Source organism: Anthonomus grandis, chromosome 2 (genome assembly GCF_022605725.1).
Source record: "Anthonomus grandis grandis chromosome 2, icAntGran1.3, whole genome shotgun sequence".
Lineage (NCBI taxonomy): Eukaryota > Metazoa > Arthropoda > Insecta > Coleoptera > Curculionidae > Anthonomus > Anthonomus grandis.
The window spans coordinates 41,058,517-41,077,347 of NC_065547.1; the positions used below are offsets into that span (position 1 = coordinate 41,058,517).

The following is an 18,831-nucleotide window of genomic DNA, read 5'->3' on the forward strand; positions in this document are numbered from 1 at the left end:
TCAAGATCCAGCATTAGCAAAATTAAATCAAAATTTAGGGAACACGGCCATGTAAGAAATTTATTTAAAACCTCCAAAAATACCTGAAGATGCTACGCTGAATGTTCTATTAGACACGGAGAATAATCCGCATGTTGCGATTAGGAATTGGAATTTATCAGTAGGGTCAATGGCAAAAATACTTCGTGTAAATAAATATCATCTTTATAAAATACAACTGATACATGTATTATTAGAAAACGATTTTGAGTGCCGAGTGCAGTTTTATAAGCAAATTCTTGAGGACCAATTGAGTGGCCACCAAGGTCACCGGATATAACCCCATTAGATTTTTTCTTATGGTGCTATTTGAAGTCCAAAAATTATGTGAATAGACCATTTGAAGCAAAAAATTTGTCAAGAAATTAGGCTAATCGATCTACAAGTGCTTAAAAATGTGCAATTGGACATTATTTACCAACAACAAATTGAACATCATTTGCAATAAATATTTTATACATTTTTGTTTTTTAATGTCGTATGTTTCATTGACAAACCCCTGACTTGAGCCATGTGGTATAATACAACCGCTAGCTAAGATCCTGTTTTTTTGAGAGCTCCCCGCAATATTACAATTGATGTTTTTTTAGTCCATTCTAAGCATGTTTTGGTTTGTTACCTCTCAAGATTTTGGCACATTAAGTTTTTCCAACTTTTCAATGCATTTTATATGGACGTTTTTAATCTGATGCATTAAAATTGCATGTTATGTGCTTTAAATTTAATTGGGGCCGTAGTTTAAATTCTAAATAAGTTTGTAAATGATCCTAATAGTATTTAAAAAACATTTTGTGCATTTTAAGTGAGGGTGTGCAGCGTAATGCGAAACGTTAGCCGAAATATGCGAAAAGTACAGACCAAATTTCTCTACATATTATTATGCTTAGAGTTTAACATCTAAATTTTTATTTAATGTGTTAAATTGATATATTATGTTTAAAATATATTTTAACATTAAATTTTTACTTCGTCTAATAACTTAACTGCGCCTATGACCTGACTTTTGTTTCTTTAACTCCCGAACACGCAAACAAGTGCTGCAACGTTTACAATTCGAAGAATTTTTTAAAGAATATGACTCATCTAATTAAGAACCAGAAATAATTTCTATTCAAAACTTACAAGACACATTTCTTGAAAAAAATTTGGAAGAAGCACATGCTATTAATGAAAAATTTAAAGAGACCACAAAAAAATTCTTAGTAGATTTTAAAACATTTATTTTTAAAAGATGCGATGAATCCAATCTTTTTAATTACTGGAATAATGTTTTAGTTTTAATAGGATTGGCACGCAATTTAATTCGAGCAGATCGCATGGCAGACTGGAATTTACATTTAATTACATTCGACTTCAATCCTTTCTGCGTTAATTTATTTTAAAAAATGGTTACCAATTCTGGCCTGGCGTTTAACTGGTTTGTAGTGCTACAAATACCGAAGCGTTTCAATCAACATCATCTTCTTCTGATTTATTAAATATGTTGGAAAGAAGAGAGATTGAGGAAGCTGATATGAGAATAACGATTAGCTCAGGCAGCACGTGAAAATCATAAGAAAATATGTATTTTGTCATCTGAAACTGACATTATAATCATGACATTATATCACTTTAGAAAATTTGAATCTGTTGGATTAAAGGTAAAGATTTTCGACACTATTGGTTTTAAATATTAAATTTAATCTTTATCATGAACTATGGATAAAAGCAGGAACAAGGGCTACAAAACGAGACATCGCAATACATATTATGGCATTGCGTTGTGGCACAGAAACCTGTTTGGTACTTCCTGCACTTTACCACTTGACTGGAGCGGATTATACGAGCAAAGTTGGCACAAAAGGTGCTGCTTTTCAAGCCGAACCAGAAAAGTATCTTTTGAACTTTGCACAAGGTATAATAATATATAACCACTATAATCCATAAAATTATACCACTTAATTATTTTTGTTTTTAGGTTTAACAAAAAGTGAAATTGACAGCTCTGTTCGGCTTGCAGAAGAGTTTTTGGTAAAAGTATACCGCAAGGACAGTTCATGTAAAAACTTTAATGAACTGAGATATTTGATTTCCCATCACCAAAAAAATGTTTCTTTAGAAAAGTTACCCCCAACTAGTGCAAATATTAGATTTCATATTTTAAGAGCTTTTTTTATTGTTTATAATCAAAACTTTTGTTTCAATACATTGAAACATACCACTTTGCTTGATCCACTTTGTTTTGGGTACAAGATCGAGAATGATTGCCTTACCAAAATCAGGAACTAACCTTTTTCCCCCGAGTGACGATCTTTTACCAAGCTGCAATTGCACCAAATGTTCGCGGCAAAATAGTTGCCGTTGTAGGGCTGCTGGGTTAGAGTGTTGTTCACTTTGGTATTGTAAAGGAAGAATAAACCAGTGTAAAAATCCGTACAATAAATAAATAAAGGTAAAAAGTATATTGTGTTTAAATTATTTTAACTGCAATTATTTTTCTAAAATTTGAGCCACCCTGTATCATTAAATTTGTTTTGCTATATATATTATTGTCCACTCTATTTCACAATTATAAGACACATTAAAAGTTATATCGCAACTAAAAACTTTATATATGCCAAACCATATTATTTGCAAAATTTTAGACTGTAATTAGGGGACCACCCTGTATAAAAACTTAATGTGCCAAATTTGGGGGTGGTAACAAACCGACTCGTAATAAGTACTCATATCACAACAATATTCTGCAAAAACATTGCGGGGAGCTCTCAAAAACACAGGATCTTACCTAGCATATGGACTAGTATTCTATACAAAAAGTATTCAGAATATATCATAGAATTGCAAAATGTCATAATATACAGGGTGTTTTATTTTAAAAAATCAATGCTAATCGACGTGTCCGAAAAATAAAAAAATACCCGAATATTAAATGAAATTGTTCCTTTCATCGTGAATGCGCTGTGTATATTTTGAAAATAAAACTTAATACATAGTTGGCTAATATTAGGTAAATTAGCTTAGGTAACACCCTTGCCAGAAAAGGTATAAAGTTAGTTGCGCCTATAGTGTAGTTGTTTTTGCGTGTAGAAGGTGTATAATCTATGGTGAATGAATGCATACTAAAGCAAAGCGAATCAAACCACTATTATTCACGATTCGAAAAAAAACTATTATATAATGCTTAGATTTTTATCAATAGAATTTAAAATTCACTAATATTATTGTAAGCTTGAATGTTGATTCGCTTTCCCTAAGTATTCTATAATGTAAGGAGTGATGATGAGTTGGTTAGAAAAAATGATTTTTTTGTTAATGTTATCTTACAACAACCCTAAAAAATTAAGTAAATATTTAAATGAATTAGGCAAAAAATAGAAATACCTATTAAAAGTCATTCTAAGATCTGACAATCATTAGGATTGATAATAACTGAGATTTTGTCAATCATTTATAGAAGTAAACTTAAAAAAACACCTTTTTAAAGTAGATAAACTTTAACTTCGTGAGACTTACTTATTACGTTTGAGATTTCTTAGTTAAATACTTAAAAACATATACTGATTTTTATTTAAAGTTAATTAAGAATCACTTTGTTGTTTATAATAAATTAGATAGCCAGTAAAATGTGAATACATTTAAATTTACAATACTACAACTTAACTGTAGGAAATACCTTTTTGACAAACCTTTCTACGAAAAAAAGAAAAATAAATAAATAAAATGTAAAATCCAAAAAAGCTGCTCTACAAAAAAAGCTGTAATGAAAGATTCTTGATACTCTTTATAAAAGGATTGAGGTGCCAGTTGGTTCCGCTTTCAAGTGGGTATGCGATATAGCCAATAGGTGTACTAATAAAATATTTACAGCCAATATCAATTCATATTGTAGATGTATTTTTGGGCGGCTGGAAAACTAAGAAATAAGTTTGTTCTCACAAGATCCTAATGAATGAGATATCGTGTATGAATAATATTGTTATGAACATAAAAAACATAAAAATTAAACAAATACTGTCGAAAGCGCGATCCAAATAAAAACTACCACCACCTTAGAGATGCCTATTAGCAGAAACCTCTGAATTAATTTCTTTTTCATAAGACCGTATATATCCTATATTATCACCCATTCATGACTATATTATATTGGTTCTATTAACTCCAAAGACAGTCTTTCCCATTTTCTAAGTTGTAAAAATAACACAAAGAAGTTTGCAATTATTTAAATACACATTTCATGTGACAGTAATGATCCTTGTCCTAAAAAAAAGGTCAATACTTTTTAACGTAATTTTTGCCTTTAGTTTACATCGAACATAATGATATACATGAAAATAGTACAACAAATGAATATTTTATAGGTATCATTAACTAAGTTTTATAATAAACTATCCCCTAGTTTGAAGACGAATTGTTTTTTTTACAATTTCCAAGCAAGGGGTAAAAATTTGTACAGAGGGATTTTCGGCTGACGCTGATTAAGATTTCGTTGTCATTATTTTTCCAAAAAATGCCCTATTATGTTCTTCTGAAATTTGTAAGATTTAATCATGTAGTAATAAATTATTGTTGGGCGTGTTTTACATCTGTATTAAGCAAAATGTAATTATATTTATCAAAAAAAAATAAACACTCACCTTTTATATTAAATTCTGGCAAAAGATCCAAATAAAACACAACACAGTACAACTTTACCTACACTTATTGGACAGAAACTGAATAGAGCCCTTTAAAGTAACTTAAAATAATCTTTTATAAGCGTTTGGTCTAATTGACTTTTCTTATTAGTGTCACCTTTAAAAAAATAAACAAAATCTTATTACTGAGACCTCAGCAGAATAAAAAAATGTGGTCAATTCTTGATAAGCTTTTATATACCTCACATGATAAAAAAAAATCTGTAGGTTATAAAATATAGTGGAATAAAACTTACAATTGTAAATACGCGAAAACCGCATTTAGGAATATGCCGAATATACGCCACAAATGACAAATGAAAAAGTGTAGCCAATATAATATACCGGATGACACAGGAAAAAGGGAACACTTAGTATCTTTTTTACTTTTCAAGATAAAGAAATGAAATTTGGTATATCGATAGAATAGTTATAAGAGCATCTTTTGACATATTCTGTTATTTTTTGTTACTTCCGGTTCACCAGGAAGTGACACTAACTTGTTTATCTTAAATAGGACAATTCATATATTATTCCGTATTTGAATAGAAAATAATATTCTGAGAATACTTGTACCGCATTTGCTACTTTTTGTTTTATACTCATAGAAAAAACTCGATTTTCTAAATTTGGAAATAAGGTGCCACAAATGCATTGAACATTTTAATTTTTATTTAAATAATCAATAATAATATTCATTGTTCAAACTGATTTATTACTTAAATCAGTTTGTCAGAAATACAGTTAGTAAACATTTTAATTATTAGTAAACACAAAAATTATATAATATTATAATTGAACTTGGCAAGATGTCAATTGAAAAATAATTCAAGAATGTGTCATAACGCAGCCTCCTAGTCAAGAAATCAAAGCCTTCTATACTATTTCTATCAATTAAATACGTTTATTTATATGACTTAAGTTTTTCCTTCTTATGGGCTTTTTTTATCCACCGATTTAATAATCTTCCCGTGCTATTTAAAAACATAAAGTAAATGCCAAAATTACTGGTTCGGACATTTTAAATAGGCGTGTAAAAGATTTAAGTCATAAAATGCAATGAAAACTATTTTTCTGTGATTTCTTGATCAAAAATTAAAACTTTCAACGCATTCATGGCACCCTATTTTAAAATTTAAAAAATTGATTTTTTGTATAAGTTTAAGACAAAAAGTAGCAAATGCCGTATCATTATTCTCAGTATTGAAATAGATGTATTTAATAGTCAACAAATATGACTCAATATATTTCTATTATTGGAGAGGTTTATGATGTTTATATTTAGTTTAAGCCAATATCCACATCGTCATCTTTCTTTATGAAAACAGAAAGCAATGTAATATAAATGCGTTTGTATAATAACTGACGTAGTGTTTTTACTAATACAAAGACCGATTCATTAGGTCCGTATTAGTCTGTATTAAAAGGGATATATTTAATATTTATTCCTTTTTCGACTTTTGCTTCATTCGCTGCTTAAATAATAAAAATAAAAGAATAGTTATAATAATTTGTGTTTTTGTTCTACCCATATTCTTAATAGGTTATGGGCCCAGAACGTTTGTTTGAATAAATTCGGTACGCGATAAAAAATTATAAACTTTCAAAGTGTAAATAAACTTCAGTGTTGTTAGTGCAAAAAAAAAAAAAAAAAAAAAAAAAAAAAAATAGTGACAATGGAAAACAATAAAAAGGTGCGACGTAATATTACTTCGTTTAATGGAACTAATTATTCAATATGGAAGTTCCGCATAAAAGCTCTTATTGCCGAAGAGGGTGCATCACAAGTGTTACAAGAAAATCCACCTATTGACTTACCTGTCAACTGGCAACAATTGGAATTAATTGCTAAGGGTTGTATTATTGAATACTTAAGCGATGTAATGGTGGGCATGATTACCGAGGAGGACACTGCTCGTGCAATTTTACAAAAGCTGGACACCATTTATGAAAGAAAAAGTTTGGCCACCCAGCTTGCTGTTCAAAAGAAATTGCTAAGTTTTAAATTCAAGCAAGATACACCTTTAATCGAACATTTCATCAAGTTTGATGAAATGATTATTGAATTAACATCCGCAGGAGCTGTATTAAGCGAAATGAGTAGAGTAGCCCACTTACTCTTAACTCTGCCGCCTTCATATGATGGGATAGTGACTGCAATTGAAACTTTGTTGGAAGACACCATCAATTTAGGTGTAAAAACACGTTTATTGGGTCAGGAAACAAAATTGCAGCAGGAAAGTGGAGACACGACTAGCAAAGTTTTGCATGTCCAGGTAACAGATCCAAAAATAGCAAGGCCGTTTAAGAACCAAAAATTCCACTCTTTTAAAGGCAAAAATAAATTTGTCAATAAACGGAATTTTAAAACAAAATCAAAGTATAATAACAATAGTAACAGCTACCCGAAGAAGAGATATACTTTTACAAGGTGCGACTATTGTGGTAGGACAAATCACCTTAAATCAAACTGTTTCTACTACAAACGAGAACAGGAATCCAGGACATTACATACGATTCAAACCAATCAGGATGAATCAAGTTTTGCATTTATGATGTCTAGTAGCAATTTGCCAAAACCTGCTAACCATCAAAGCAATAATACTATTAAGTTTCTTCTGGATTCTGGAGCCACCGATCATATTATAAATCGGCACCAATATTTTACCCATTCTACGGAATTAACAAAACCAGTGGACATATCAGTTGCGAAAAACAATACTGCTGTAAAGGCTTATCAAAGAGGAGAAATCAATATTATTACCAACTTGGGTGTCCATGGAAAGTTGGAAAATGTGTTATTCACTCCCGAAGTTCCATACAACCTACTCTCGGTAAGACGCATGCAAGAGGCAGGTATGGATGTACTTTTTACATCAAATGGAGAAGTGACGATAAGCCATGAAAGTAAAACCATTATAACTGGTAAGGTGATTAATAATTTAATACCAATAATTTTTAAAATAAATAAAAGTCTGATTCAAAATATTGCAAATCAAATAAATGTGCATGAAACCAAAGCGCCATATGATAATTATATATTGTGGCATAAGCGCTTAGGTCATATAAGTAAGAATAAATTTTTAGAACTAAAAAGGCAGAAATATTATGAAAAATTAAATAATGTATATCCCAGTACTGGTTTATGTGAAGCTTGCATTTATGGAAAGCAAGCATGTTTGCCTTTTGCTAAAAGTAAAGATAAATCTCATATTCTAAGACCACTATATATTATTCACTCAGACATTTGTGGACCTATTTCTCCACCTACAATAGACAATAAAAATTATTTTATAACATTTATTGATGAATTTACTCACTATACGGTAACATATTTATTAGTCTATAAATCAGAAACATATAATGTTTTTCGAGATTTTGTACTAAAAAGTGAGGCCCATTTTTCTTTAAAAGTAGCATTTCTATATTGTGATAATGGGCGTGAGTATCTCTCTAACGAAATGAAATCATTTTGTAAAGATAAAGGTATTTCTTTTCATTTAACCGTTCCATATACTCCTCAACAAAATTCTGTTGCGGAGAGAATGAACAGAACTCTTACAGAAAAAGCTAGAGCCATGATACATGGTGCAAATTTAAATACACGTTTTTGGGGTGAAGCTATTTTAAGTGCCACATATATTTTAAATTTAACCCCGACAAATGCACTACTTAAAAAGGAAACACCTTACGAATTATGGCATAATAAAAAGCCCAAAGTAGATCACTTAAAAGTTTTTGGCTCTACTGCTTTTGTACATAATAAATCTCGAAAAACAAAATTCGAGCAAAAATCTGTCAAGGGCATATTTGTTGGCTATGAACCGAATGGTTATAAAATTTTTAATTCCCAAAATAATAAATTCATTACAGCTCGGGACGTTATATTTGATGAAACCACTTTTAACACATCAAGACCTCAAATTGAACTTGATGAAAGGTTTCACACACAAAGCTCCGAAGGTATTAAAATATCTAAAACTGATAAAAACCCGGTACCGATTGTTTTCCCTTTACAATCGGAAATTAAAACAGTTAATAATAAAGCTGTCAATAAAACGGAGGATAAAAATCAGTTATGTAAACAAAATACCGACCAAAAATCTGGGACACCCGTTACGGAACCCAGACGGAGCGAAAGACTCATAAATCTTCCTAAAATTTCATATAACGAAAATGAAATTGGTACTTTTATGAGTGTACAAACACCCCACTTAAAAGTCCCTTCTTGTTTTCAAGATATAAATAAACGAGCTGATAAAAATGAATGGGAAAAGGCTATTAATGAGGAAATCGAGTCTTTGCTAATTAATGACACCTGGTCTTTAGTACCTAAACCAATAAATAAAAATATTGTAGACTGTAAATGGGTGTTTACTGTTAAAAACAATATACAGGGTAGTTTACCCAAGTATAAAGCTCGATTAGTAGCCAGAGGTTTTAGCCAACAATATCTCCTAGATTATAATGAAATTTTTGCCCCAGTTGCCCGAATATCGACTTTCAGAATATTTTTAGCAATTGCCAACCAATTTAATTTGCACATTCATCAAATGGATGTTAAAACGGCATATTTAAATAGTATATTAAAAGAGGAAATATATATGAAAATTCCCGAAGGTGTTAATGCAAAAGACGGCTATGTATGTAAATTAAATAAATCATTATATGGGTTAAAGCAATCAGCAAGATGCTGGTATGAGCATTTTGATAAAATTTTAAAACAGCACAATTTTCAAAATTCAAGCATTGACCACTGTTTATATTTCTTAAATAAAGGCCATATCACCGAAAATGTTTATGTAATTCTATATGTAGACGATTTAGCAATAGCTACTGGTAATATTAACACAATGTTGAGTTTTAAAACTTATTTAAAAAAATAAATTTAAAATGGTTGATATGAATGATTTAAATTATTTTTTAGGAATCAGAATTGAAAGAAATCAAAATCAAATTTCTTTAGATCAAAGTAATTATTTAAAAAATGTGCTTAATAATTTTAATATGAGTGATAGCAAACCCGTAAAAACACCTCTGCCGTCTAAATTAAATTATTTAGCATTAAATGCCGATGAACGTTATGATGCCCCATGCCGAAATTTAATAGGTTCTTTAATGTATGCTGCTCTTTGTACTCGACCAGATTTGTGTACAGCCGTTAATCTATTAAGTCGTTATCAAAACAAAAATAATAAAGAGTTATGGCAATGCCTAAAAAGGGTTTTAAGGTATATAAAGGGTACTTATGATTTTAAACTAATTTATACCAGAAATAAATATACCGACATTTTAATTGGCTATGTAGATGCTGATTGGGGTAGTAATGAAATAGATCGAAAAAGTACGACAGGATTTTTGTTTAAATTATTTGAAACTTGTGTAATTTCATGGAACACAAGAAAACAAAATTCTGTCGCTACATCTTCGATGGAGGCAGAATATATGGCAATTTTTGAAGGGGTTCGAGAAGCTCTCTGGATTAAGTCCTTATTAACAAGTATTGAAATAAATATTTTTAAGCCAATAATTTTATTTGAAGATAATAATGGTTGTATTTCGGTTGCTAATAATCCTGTTGATTTTAAACGATCTAAGCATATAGATATTAAATATCATTTTACTAGAGAGCAGGTACAAAATAAAACCATATTAATAAAATATGTTCCCACAGGTCAACAGTTGGCTGACATTTTTACGAAGCAACTTCCAGCTCCAAAGTTCCACGAAGTCCTATTCAATTTGAGGCTACAAAAACTATCGAATAAATAAGATAGTATACTTTTAAGTGGAACTAAATGGTTTGATTTGGTTTTTCTTTTTGGGGTTTTTCCAAATCCTAGCAACGAATGTTGGACCATATAAATTATTTTCCCCAGATATGACTATTCTTTGAACGTTATTACTTAATTAGGTTATAACTTATACATTTTTATTTAAATATAATTGATTCATTTTTGAGAGGGTGTATTGAAATAGATGTATTTAATAGTCAACAAATATGACTCAATATATTTCTATTATTGGAGAGGTTTATGATGTTTATATTTAGTTTAAGCCAATATCCACATCGTCATCTTTCTTTATGAAAACAGAAAGCAATGTAATATAAATGCGTTTGTATAATAACTGACGTAGTGTTTTTACTAATACAAAGACCGATTCATTAGGTCCGTATTAGTCTGTATTAAAAGGGATATATTTAATATTTATTCCTTTTTCGACTTTTGCTTCATTCGCTGCTTAAATAATAAAAATAAAAGAATAGTTATAATAATTTGTGTTTTTGTTCTACCCATATTCTTAATACTCAGAATATTATTTTCTATCAGAATACATAATAACATACTAAATGTCTCATTTAAAATAAGAAAGTTTCGGTTAAACAGGAAATAACGGAAAACAACAGGATAAGTCAAAAAATGCACTTATAGCAATTGCATCAATATACCAAATTTTATTTGTTTATCTTAAAACGTAATACAGTGTACTCCGTCTATAACGTACATGGGATGTAACGTACTTCCGGTTATTACGTACTTATAATTCGGAACCCGCCCAAATAGTCTTGTCATTTTACTGGATATAACGTACTAACTAAAATTTTAACTCCGGCTATAACGTTCAATATTTTTGCCCAATTGACAGTAATTTTCCGGTTGTAACGTACAAAGGTACGTTATAAGCAGAGTAATTTTCCACCTCTGTCGGGGATTCCCATTAATCGATACTGAGAAGTTTTTCTGTCGTCGCGCGTTGGCACTGAGGCCGCCGGGGATTTCCAGTTCTCGACTCTGAGAATTTTTATAGAACATGCAAAATGAGATGATCGGTAGTTTTAGATTGGGCATTGCGTGTTATTGTGCGAGTGCGAGTTTTAGTAGTTTTTTTTGGTAAAATGACGGATAAGCGCAGAGCTATAAATTTGAAAGAAAAAATAGACACCATTAAAAGTATTGAAAGTGGCATTAACAAATCGGAAATTGCGAGAAGGAAAAATATGGCAAAAACAACAGTTTCTACAATTTGGAGCAATCGTGAAAAAATCAAGCAAGCAAGTGAAAATAAATCGCAAACAATTAAGAAAATTAGGAATCCCGTACGCCCAGATGTGGATCAAGCTCTTATTCGATGGTTTGAGGTGAGAAGAACCGAAAATATTCCTATAAGTGGACCACTTTTAAAAGCAAAAGCGGAAGATTTATCTAAGGGATTACACGGTGGAGATTTTAAGTGCTCTACGGGTTGGCTCGAGCGTTTTAAAGTTCGTCACAACATCAATGTCGGTGAAGCCGGAGGAGATGTTAGCAGGGAAGGTGTGGTGAACTGGTTAACCGAGAAATGGCCAGGTATTGCACAAAATTACAGCTGTGAAGATATTTTTAATGGGGATGAGGTCGGACTATTTTACAAGATGAGTCCAGACTGTACACTGAAATTTAGAGGAGAAAAGTGTGTGGGAGGCAAACAATCAAAGCTAAGATACACCGTTTGGGTTTGTGCAAATATGACAGGTAGTGAAAAATGTAAACTTCCTGTCATTGGTAAATACAAACGACCGAGGTACATGAAAAATATTAAAAACCTGCCTGTTATTTATAAATCGAATAGACGCGCATGGATGACTTCAGACATTTTTATTAATTATTTGAAAGAGTGGGATGAAAAACTAAGACGTCAAAAAAGAAAAATATTGCTTCTAGTGGACAATTGTGCAGCTCATCCAAAGAATGTAGATCTGACAAAAATCAGATTAGAATTTTTGCGTCCCAATTGCACTTCTGTCATACAACCAATGGATCAAGGCATAATAAAATGCCTGAAAACCTATTACCGTAGATATTTTATGTATCGCCTAATTCAAGCATTGGATAGTGAGGAAACGTTCAATCTAACAATTCTAGACTCGATAAAAATAATTGCGAAATCTTGGAATGAGGTTTCACAAAAAACGATTCAAAACTGCTTTCGACATGCTGGTCTAGTGAAATCGATCGAGGAGTTTGATTCAGATGATGACTTGCCTCATCATTGAATCAGTGGCACGAGAAATATAAAAGTGTTGATGATGATGATGACTGGGATATTCCGCTAAGTTATTGGTTGCAAAATCACTGTCAAGACATAACTACTGTAGAAAAATATCTTCCTGAACTAAATAATTTTACGACCATCGACGATAATCTGGTAGCAACGGAGACCTTAACGGATTGCGACATTATTGCCGAAGTCAAACTGTTAAACGAATGATCTAAGTTCCGATAACGAAAGCGGCGATGATAATGGACCAGTGAACGAACCCATTCCAAGTTATTGTGAAGCACTTTGTGCAATTAAAACTGTTACGAATTTCTTACAATATACTGATTACGGATCTGATGATACAATTTTACAAGCCTCGTTAAAAGTTGAGAAGCACATCGAGAATTTCAAATTGTGTAAAAAAAATCAACAAACAAAAATAACACGTTAAGTTTTTGAAAAATCGTAACTAATAAATAGTACAGATTTATTTTGATTACATATGTATATGTATCCTATTTCAATGTTATATGTTACATATTAATATTATATCTTTTTTTGTATTTAATACTTAAAATGTATATTTTGTTAATTTATTCCTTTAATTAAAACAAATAAATCTTTACATATTTATTTTTATGGGTTTCTTTTATAGCGTACCTCCGGTTATAAAGTACTAATTTTATTCACCCTAGAGGGTACGTTATAACCGGAGTTCACTGTATATTGATTATATTTAGTAATATAGTTTAGTCTTTGTCTAAGTGTTTTTTTTTGGGTCACCCGGCATATGCGATGCCAACATTATTGACTGAATATGCTGAATATGCCTAGATGTAACTAAAATCGAAATGATTCCGAATCGCTAACAGATGCGTCATGACAGAGTCGCTTTAAAATTTCGACATCGAAATGAAATAGAATGAGCGCTCTAACCCGGGTATGGTTGTTTATGTTTCTCTTTACAGAAATTGATTCATGGTTCGGAACGCACGTTAAATGGTAGGTTCATCAGAAAGTAAAGAAAATAAGAAGGAAGAAGAAGATCTTGTGAAATTCATCAATCATCTTCTGAAAGTTCAATAAATATTAATTAACTCCTGTAAGAACAAACGAATTTCCTCCAACCAAACATAAGATTAAAAAATAATTTCGAATCACCTCTCTGTGCACCCTGACAGTGTCCTGTTCGGCACCCCTGCTTTTAACCGCCTGTCTGCCGCCCACGACCCGCGCGGGCGCAGTTCGGGGCGGTTTACCGTCGCCCCCTCCCTTGCCGCCCGACGGTTTGTCATCGAAACGCTTACACAAATCGGCGACGCTGGTCCGCCGATTACCGTTCGCGTCTGCGTCCGGCAAATCGACCGGCCTGCCCCCCGTTACGTTATTAAGGGCGGTTTTGTTATTCGCGCAGTAATTGTTAGCGTTATTGCTGTTAGCGGATGCGTTTGATGATGCGCTGTTGCCGCCACTACTCTTGTCTGATGGGGTTACCTGTTTTTTACGCGACTGCACCGACGGGCTGGTGGCTTTTGGTTCGATTGGCGGTAAACCTGAAAGAAAAACGATCGGTAGGTATTGCTGTTTTTGTAGTAAAAGTCGATTCTTTTACCTATATCATTTATTGACTTTGATCTAGAAATATTATCGGTTTTGTTTCTGTAAATGGCCGGAACGTAATTGGCGGGCGAGTACTTATTTCGGAGTTCAGCCACAGACTCTATCACTCCGGATGTTGACAACCTGTCTGATCTGATTAATGAACTATCCCTAAAATGTAAAGCCATTGAATAATCAGTAAATAAATCGAACGTATAAAATTAAAAAAAGTTTTTTGGATACTAAATATGAGTAAGAAGAATAAATAAAACTTCACAGATTTCGTTTACCATCCGGGTGCATGGCTTTACATGCTTCTATAGTATGTAAATATTAAACAAAACATTTTAAAATACCACTTGAGGACCATCAATTTAATGTATTGAAATTAATGAATTCCTTCTCCTCATTAGAACACAAACATCAAATCTTAGCCTTACGTTACCTTAAGTCGCGAGCACGCTTTTGATTTGTTTTATTTCATTTTTTATGGTTTTGCATGTATTTTATGGATTCTGTTCACTTGTATATAAATTTTGCACTAATAAAGCACTTTTAAATTTGAAATTTTATGTAAATGGTCATATCATCAGCAAACAGTATAATGTTACCACCCCTTTGAACTTTACCAGACCATTTACATAAATGAGAAAGCAGATTGGTCCTAGGGCAGATCCTTGGGGCATACCCAGGTGTCCAATCCCTTCTGAGAGTTTTGTTGGTTGTAGAATACATATTAGCCTTCATTGGCTAGGCAAGACATTTGACTATGTGGATCACAGAATACTGTTAAGGAAGTCAGTGAGATATGGTTTTAGGGGGCTTCTTTGGATCATATCCAAAGGGTTAATTTTGGTGGTCATTGCTCTGAAAACTACAAACTACTGCAGAAGTACCCCACGGTTCTGTCCTGAGGCCGTTATTGTTTCTTCTTTATGTTAATGACATTTCTTTCCTCCCCATAAAGGGTTGGGTTACTATGTTTGCAGGTGCCACCACCATCATTTGGCAAAAAAAAACACATTGAGCAACTGAAAATATTTCTGGATGCTGACTTGTTTATGATTAAAGAATGGTGCAATGCAAATCGACTTAGAAAGAGAAAAGAAGAAATCTTTTAAGTTTCACATGTTTAATGAATTCTGCAACTATCAATAAAGAGCCGATTTCAACAAGTTCTTAGGCTTGAAAGCTGATTGCAGATTGAAAGTGTAGTATTGTCACAGGTTGGTATGCCCTTAGAGTAAGTTCTAAGAATGTAGACTTTTACGTAGCAAATACTGATTATGCCCTTGTGGAATCGCTATGGGATTTGTGTTTGGGGCTCATGTATCCATTATCTCTTTAATACAGTGCTCACAAAAAAGATCAATTAGGGAAAAACAATTTGGGCCTTTTGTGAAGTGAGGAGTCTTTGATGATCACTCTTTGATGCTTATATATTCATAAAACAATAACTACAGAGTCTTTGAAAAGCACAAGCAGGAAATTGTAAAAGGCAGTCCGTTAGATACACCGTGCGGTTGCCCGTTCCACATTCAGACCAAGTGAAAAGTTTTAATGACATTTCAATTAAATGTTCAATCACCTTCCTTTTTGAATAAGAAAAATTAACTCTTATATTAGATTTAAAAAGCTTTTGAAAAGATTAAATTTACTAAGGCATATTATATTCTATACCTAGACAAGTTTTTTTGTAATGCTCTGTTTACCAAATATGTATGTGTGATTTGAAAGATAAAATTATTGTCTCTAGCTTTCAGATATCTATTAGTTTTAAGTTTTACTGAAAGATTAAATAAGGCTTTGTCAATAACTCTGTTTAGGGCAATAAAGCGACTTTTGAATTTGAAAAAATTTGAATTGCCTCTCTTTGGAGCGGTAAGGAATCCCCCAGTAGAACACTCTCCAAGTGAAAATGATAAGAAAATACTATGAGAGACCCAGTCAAATGCTTTGGTCAGGTCCAGACATGATACAAAGGTCTCCTTCACATTTCAAAACCTTCACCAATGAAGATAGTTTATTTCCAACATCTATTACTTTGAAAGACCCAAATTGTCTCTGGAAGGACAAGTTATATTTTTTGAAAAAACTGTATCATCACAAATTTATATTTTCAAACCTTAAAAATTATAGAAACAATAGGAAAGATTGATTTTGGACTATAATTGGATTTGTCATCTGGTGATCCGTTGTTTTTGAAGATTGATACAAATTTTTTTTTAAGATATTTGGATTTCAGGGAAATTACTTGCTTGATTAAATATAGAGTATCAAGTTTTTCAATTATTTTCAATGCTTGTAACTTGTGAATGAACATTTTATTTATTTATAAACAAAGTTAAGCTATAGCTTAGTTTGTCTTTGATTTGATTGATTATAACCCAACCCAACCTTTCACCCTGTACATAAAATATTAATAAAGAAAAAACATTATGTAATACACAATGAGTAATCTCTACCTATATTTAATTCCAATATCACAACTCTTTTGCACCCTGTATTGATGGTAATGAATAGTCTTAGTCTATAAAGGGATCTATTATTTTTAGGAAAGAAAATTTTTTTTAGGTTTTATATTTTGTAAATGTCTTTAAAATTCAGAAAAAATGCTTGTGCATTTTTTTAAGCAAATATGCTTTTAAAAAGCTTGGCAGATTATTTTGGCCTTAAGCCATGTGCTAAGTCTTGTGTACAAAATATCCCAAAACCTGGAGCCAACATGTAGGAACATCCTGATTTTATATTAGGACACAAATAATTTTCTGCTAATTTAATTGAAATTTCCTTCTGAGACTAACTCAAATAGTTTAAACTAGTATTGTTTTTTAATGTATTTTCTACTGCATCGGAAGCAATTCTTTATTATAAATTGAATTTGTATTCTGAATATAAATTTCAATCTTGTCTATGGAGTTATTTATGTACACCACTCGAAGGCAAATAGTAAAAATTAAAACTCTTAAAATTTATGTCTTACCTTCTCGGGTAATCCAGGACACTGCCTTCCCTTATGGAGCTAATCCCACTATCCCTAGACAAAGATCCCTCTCTAGATTCCTCCCTAAATCTAGTTGTAATTCCATCTTCAGTAATTGAACCACTTCTGTAACAAAGATTTCTACATGAGAAAAAATTCATTTTTAGCTACAAACCAGAATAAAGAATTTGTAAAGCTTACAAGTGGTGTGAATCATGAATACTTTTTTCGACATTCCTTTTTTGTGTCTATCATTATATATATATTATCATATAGGTAATCAAAGTTGTTTGTTTCATATAAGTAGATAAGAGATGAGATAATTAAGTAGTAATACATATTTGGTGTTAAAATTATTGGGAGTAAACAATAGATTTATATTATCATTTAAAATTTTATAGAGTGTGCACAAAACAAACTAGTGGGAAAAATTACGTCAAACAAAAATGATAAACTTACCTAGAAAATACTCTCCTACCATCAGTATCTGTATATGATCTACTGGTGAATCTTTCCGAGTAAGTTGATACTCGGGGAGTATAACTGGACCCTCCATAATAAGGCCTGTCCAAGGCAGAAGTGTAAGTAGATCTATAAGAGCCGGTGAGCCCCGACGAAGAGCTCCGTTGTGGACTTAGGACAGGCATCTTTACTATTCAAATGAGAGAAAAGCAAATATCCAAATGTTGACCTTATTTAGCTGTGTTTTTCGTGAACCATGTCGATATTGCGGCGCTGAAAGGCGTAAAGAAAGGTGAAAAAACGCTCTCACTGCGGTAAAAATAGCCGCTTTCTGGCTATTTTCTAAAATATGTCACATTTAATACGAAATAAAAGTAAGGGGCTAAAAATAGAGGGCCCATCATACATACACATACAGCCAGCCGAGAATATGCTCGAATTTGATTGTTTTTTTGCATTTAGGTGATCTTTTATTTTGTCTGTGTGGCTGAGATCGAACGATTCGGAGCATTTCGAAAGGAGATCCGTGATATTTTTAAATAGAAACCTAAATTTTTGGTCCTTCGAACTGACGTTGCAAATAAAATAAACATATATAAAAAACCATGCTTTACTACGTCAAAAGTTAATTAATAATTTAAAAGATGAATGTAATGTCTTACCGAGTCCTTATCGCAAATGTAATCAAAATATTAATGAAAATTTTCGGCAAAAAATAAATAAAAAAGCAGCCTTCGGAATTCACGCGGCGGCCATTTTTTAGTAGTGGCGCATCGTTGCCAGATTTTAGATTTCACTTTCTTTTCGTGATCATTTTATACACTCTGCGACTAAAGAACGAAGTTAAATTCAGTAAAGAGACGTAAAAATCTGTTTCAAATTTACGTTGATATAAATATTTAATAATAATAATAATAATAACGTTTATTATTTACCATGGAAATTACATAGAATATAAACTTACAGGTGTATTCAATAATTGAGGTAAATAAAAGCCAATGTATTAGACTCCTGCATTGAAAATGCAGGTTCTGTTCTACCTACATAGCTACAACATAAAAAACTTTTTAA

At 31.9% G+C, this 18,831-nt stretch overlaps 1 protein-coding gene across 3 annotated transcripts in view; it reads right to left on the reverse strand.

Annotated features, from left to right (window-relative positions):
* The window catches only part of LOC126748323 (ubiquitin carboxyl-terminal hydrolase 2-like), a 52,902-nt gene extending 34,317 nt beyond the window's left edge, over positions 1-18,585 (reverse strand). For 2 of the 3 annotated variants that reach the window (XM_050457482.1, XM_050457474.1), the window contains exons 1-5: positions 18,423-18,585; positions 17,758-18,033; positions 17,299-17,424; positions 14,329-14,486; positions 14,211-14,269 (exon numbers count right to left, since the gene is read on the reverse strand). In XM_050457482.1, coding sequence (XP_050313439.1) covers positions 14,211-14,269; positions 14,329-14,486; positions 17,299-17,424; positions 17,758-17,945 — 531 coding nt within the window. In that variant the 5' untranslated portion in view covers positions 17,946-18,033; positions 18,423-18,585. Of the gene's footprint in view, positions 1-13,877; positions 14,173-14,210; positions 14,270-14,328; positions 14,487-17,298; positions 17,425-17,757; positions 18,034-18,422 lie in introns of those variants that run through there. The other variant, XM_050457491.1, reaches the window with a different exon arrangement.
* Positions 18,586-18,831: the final 246 nt, after the last annotated feature.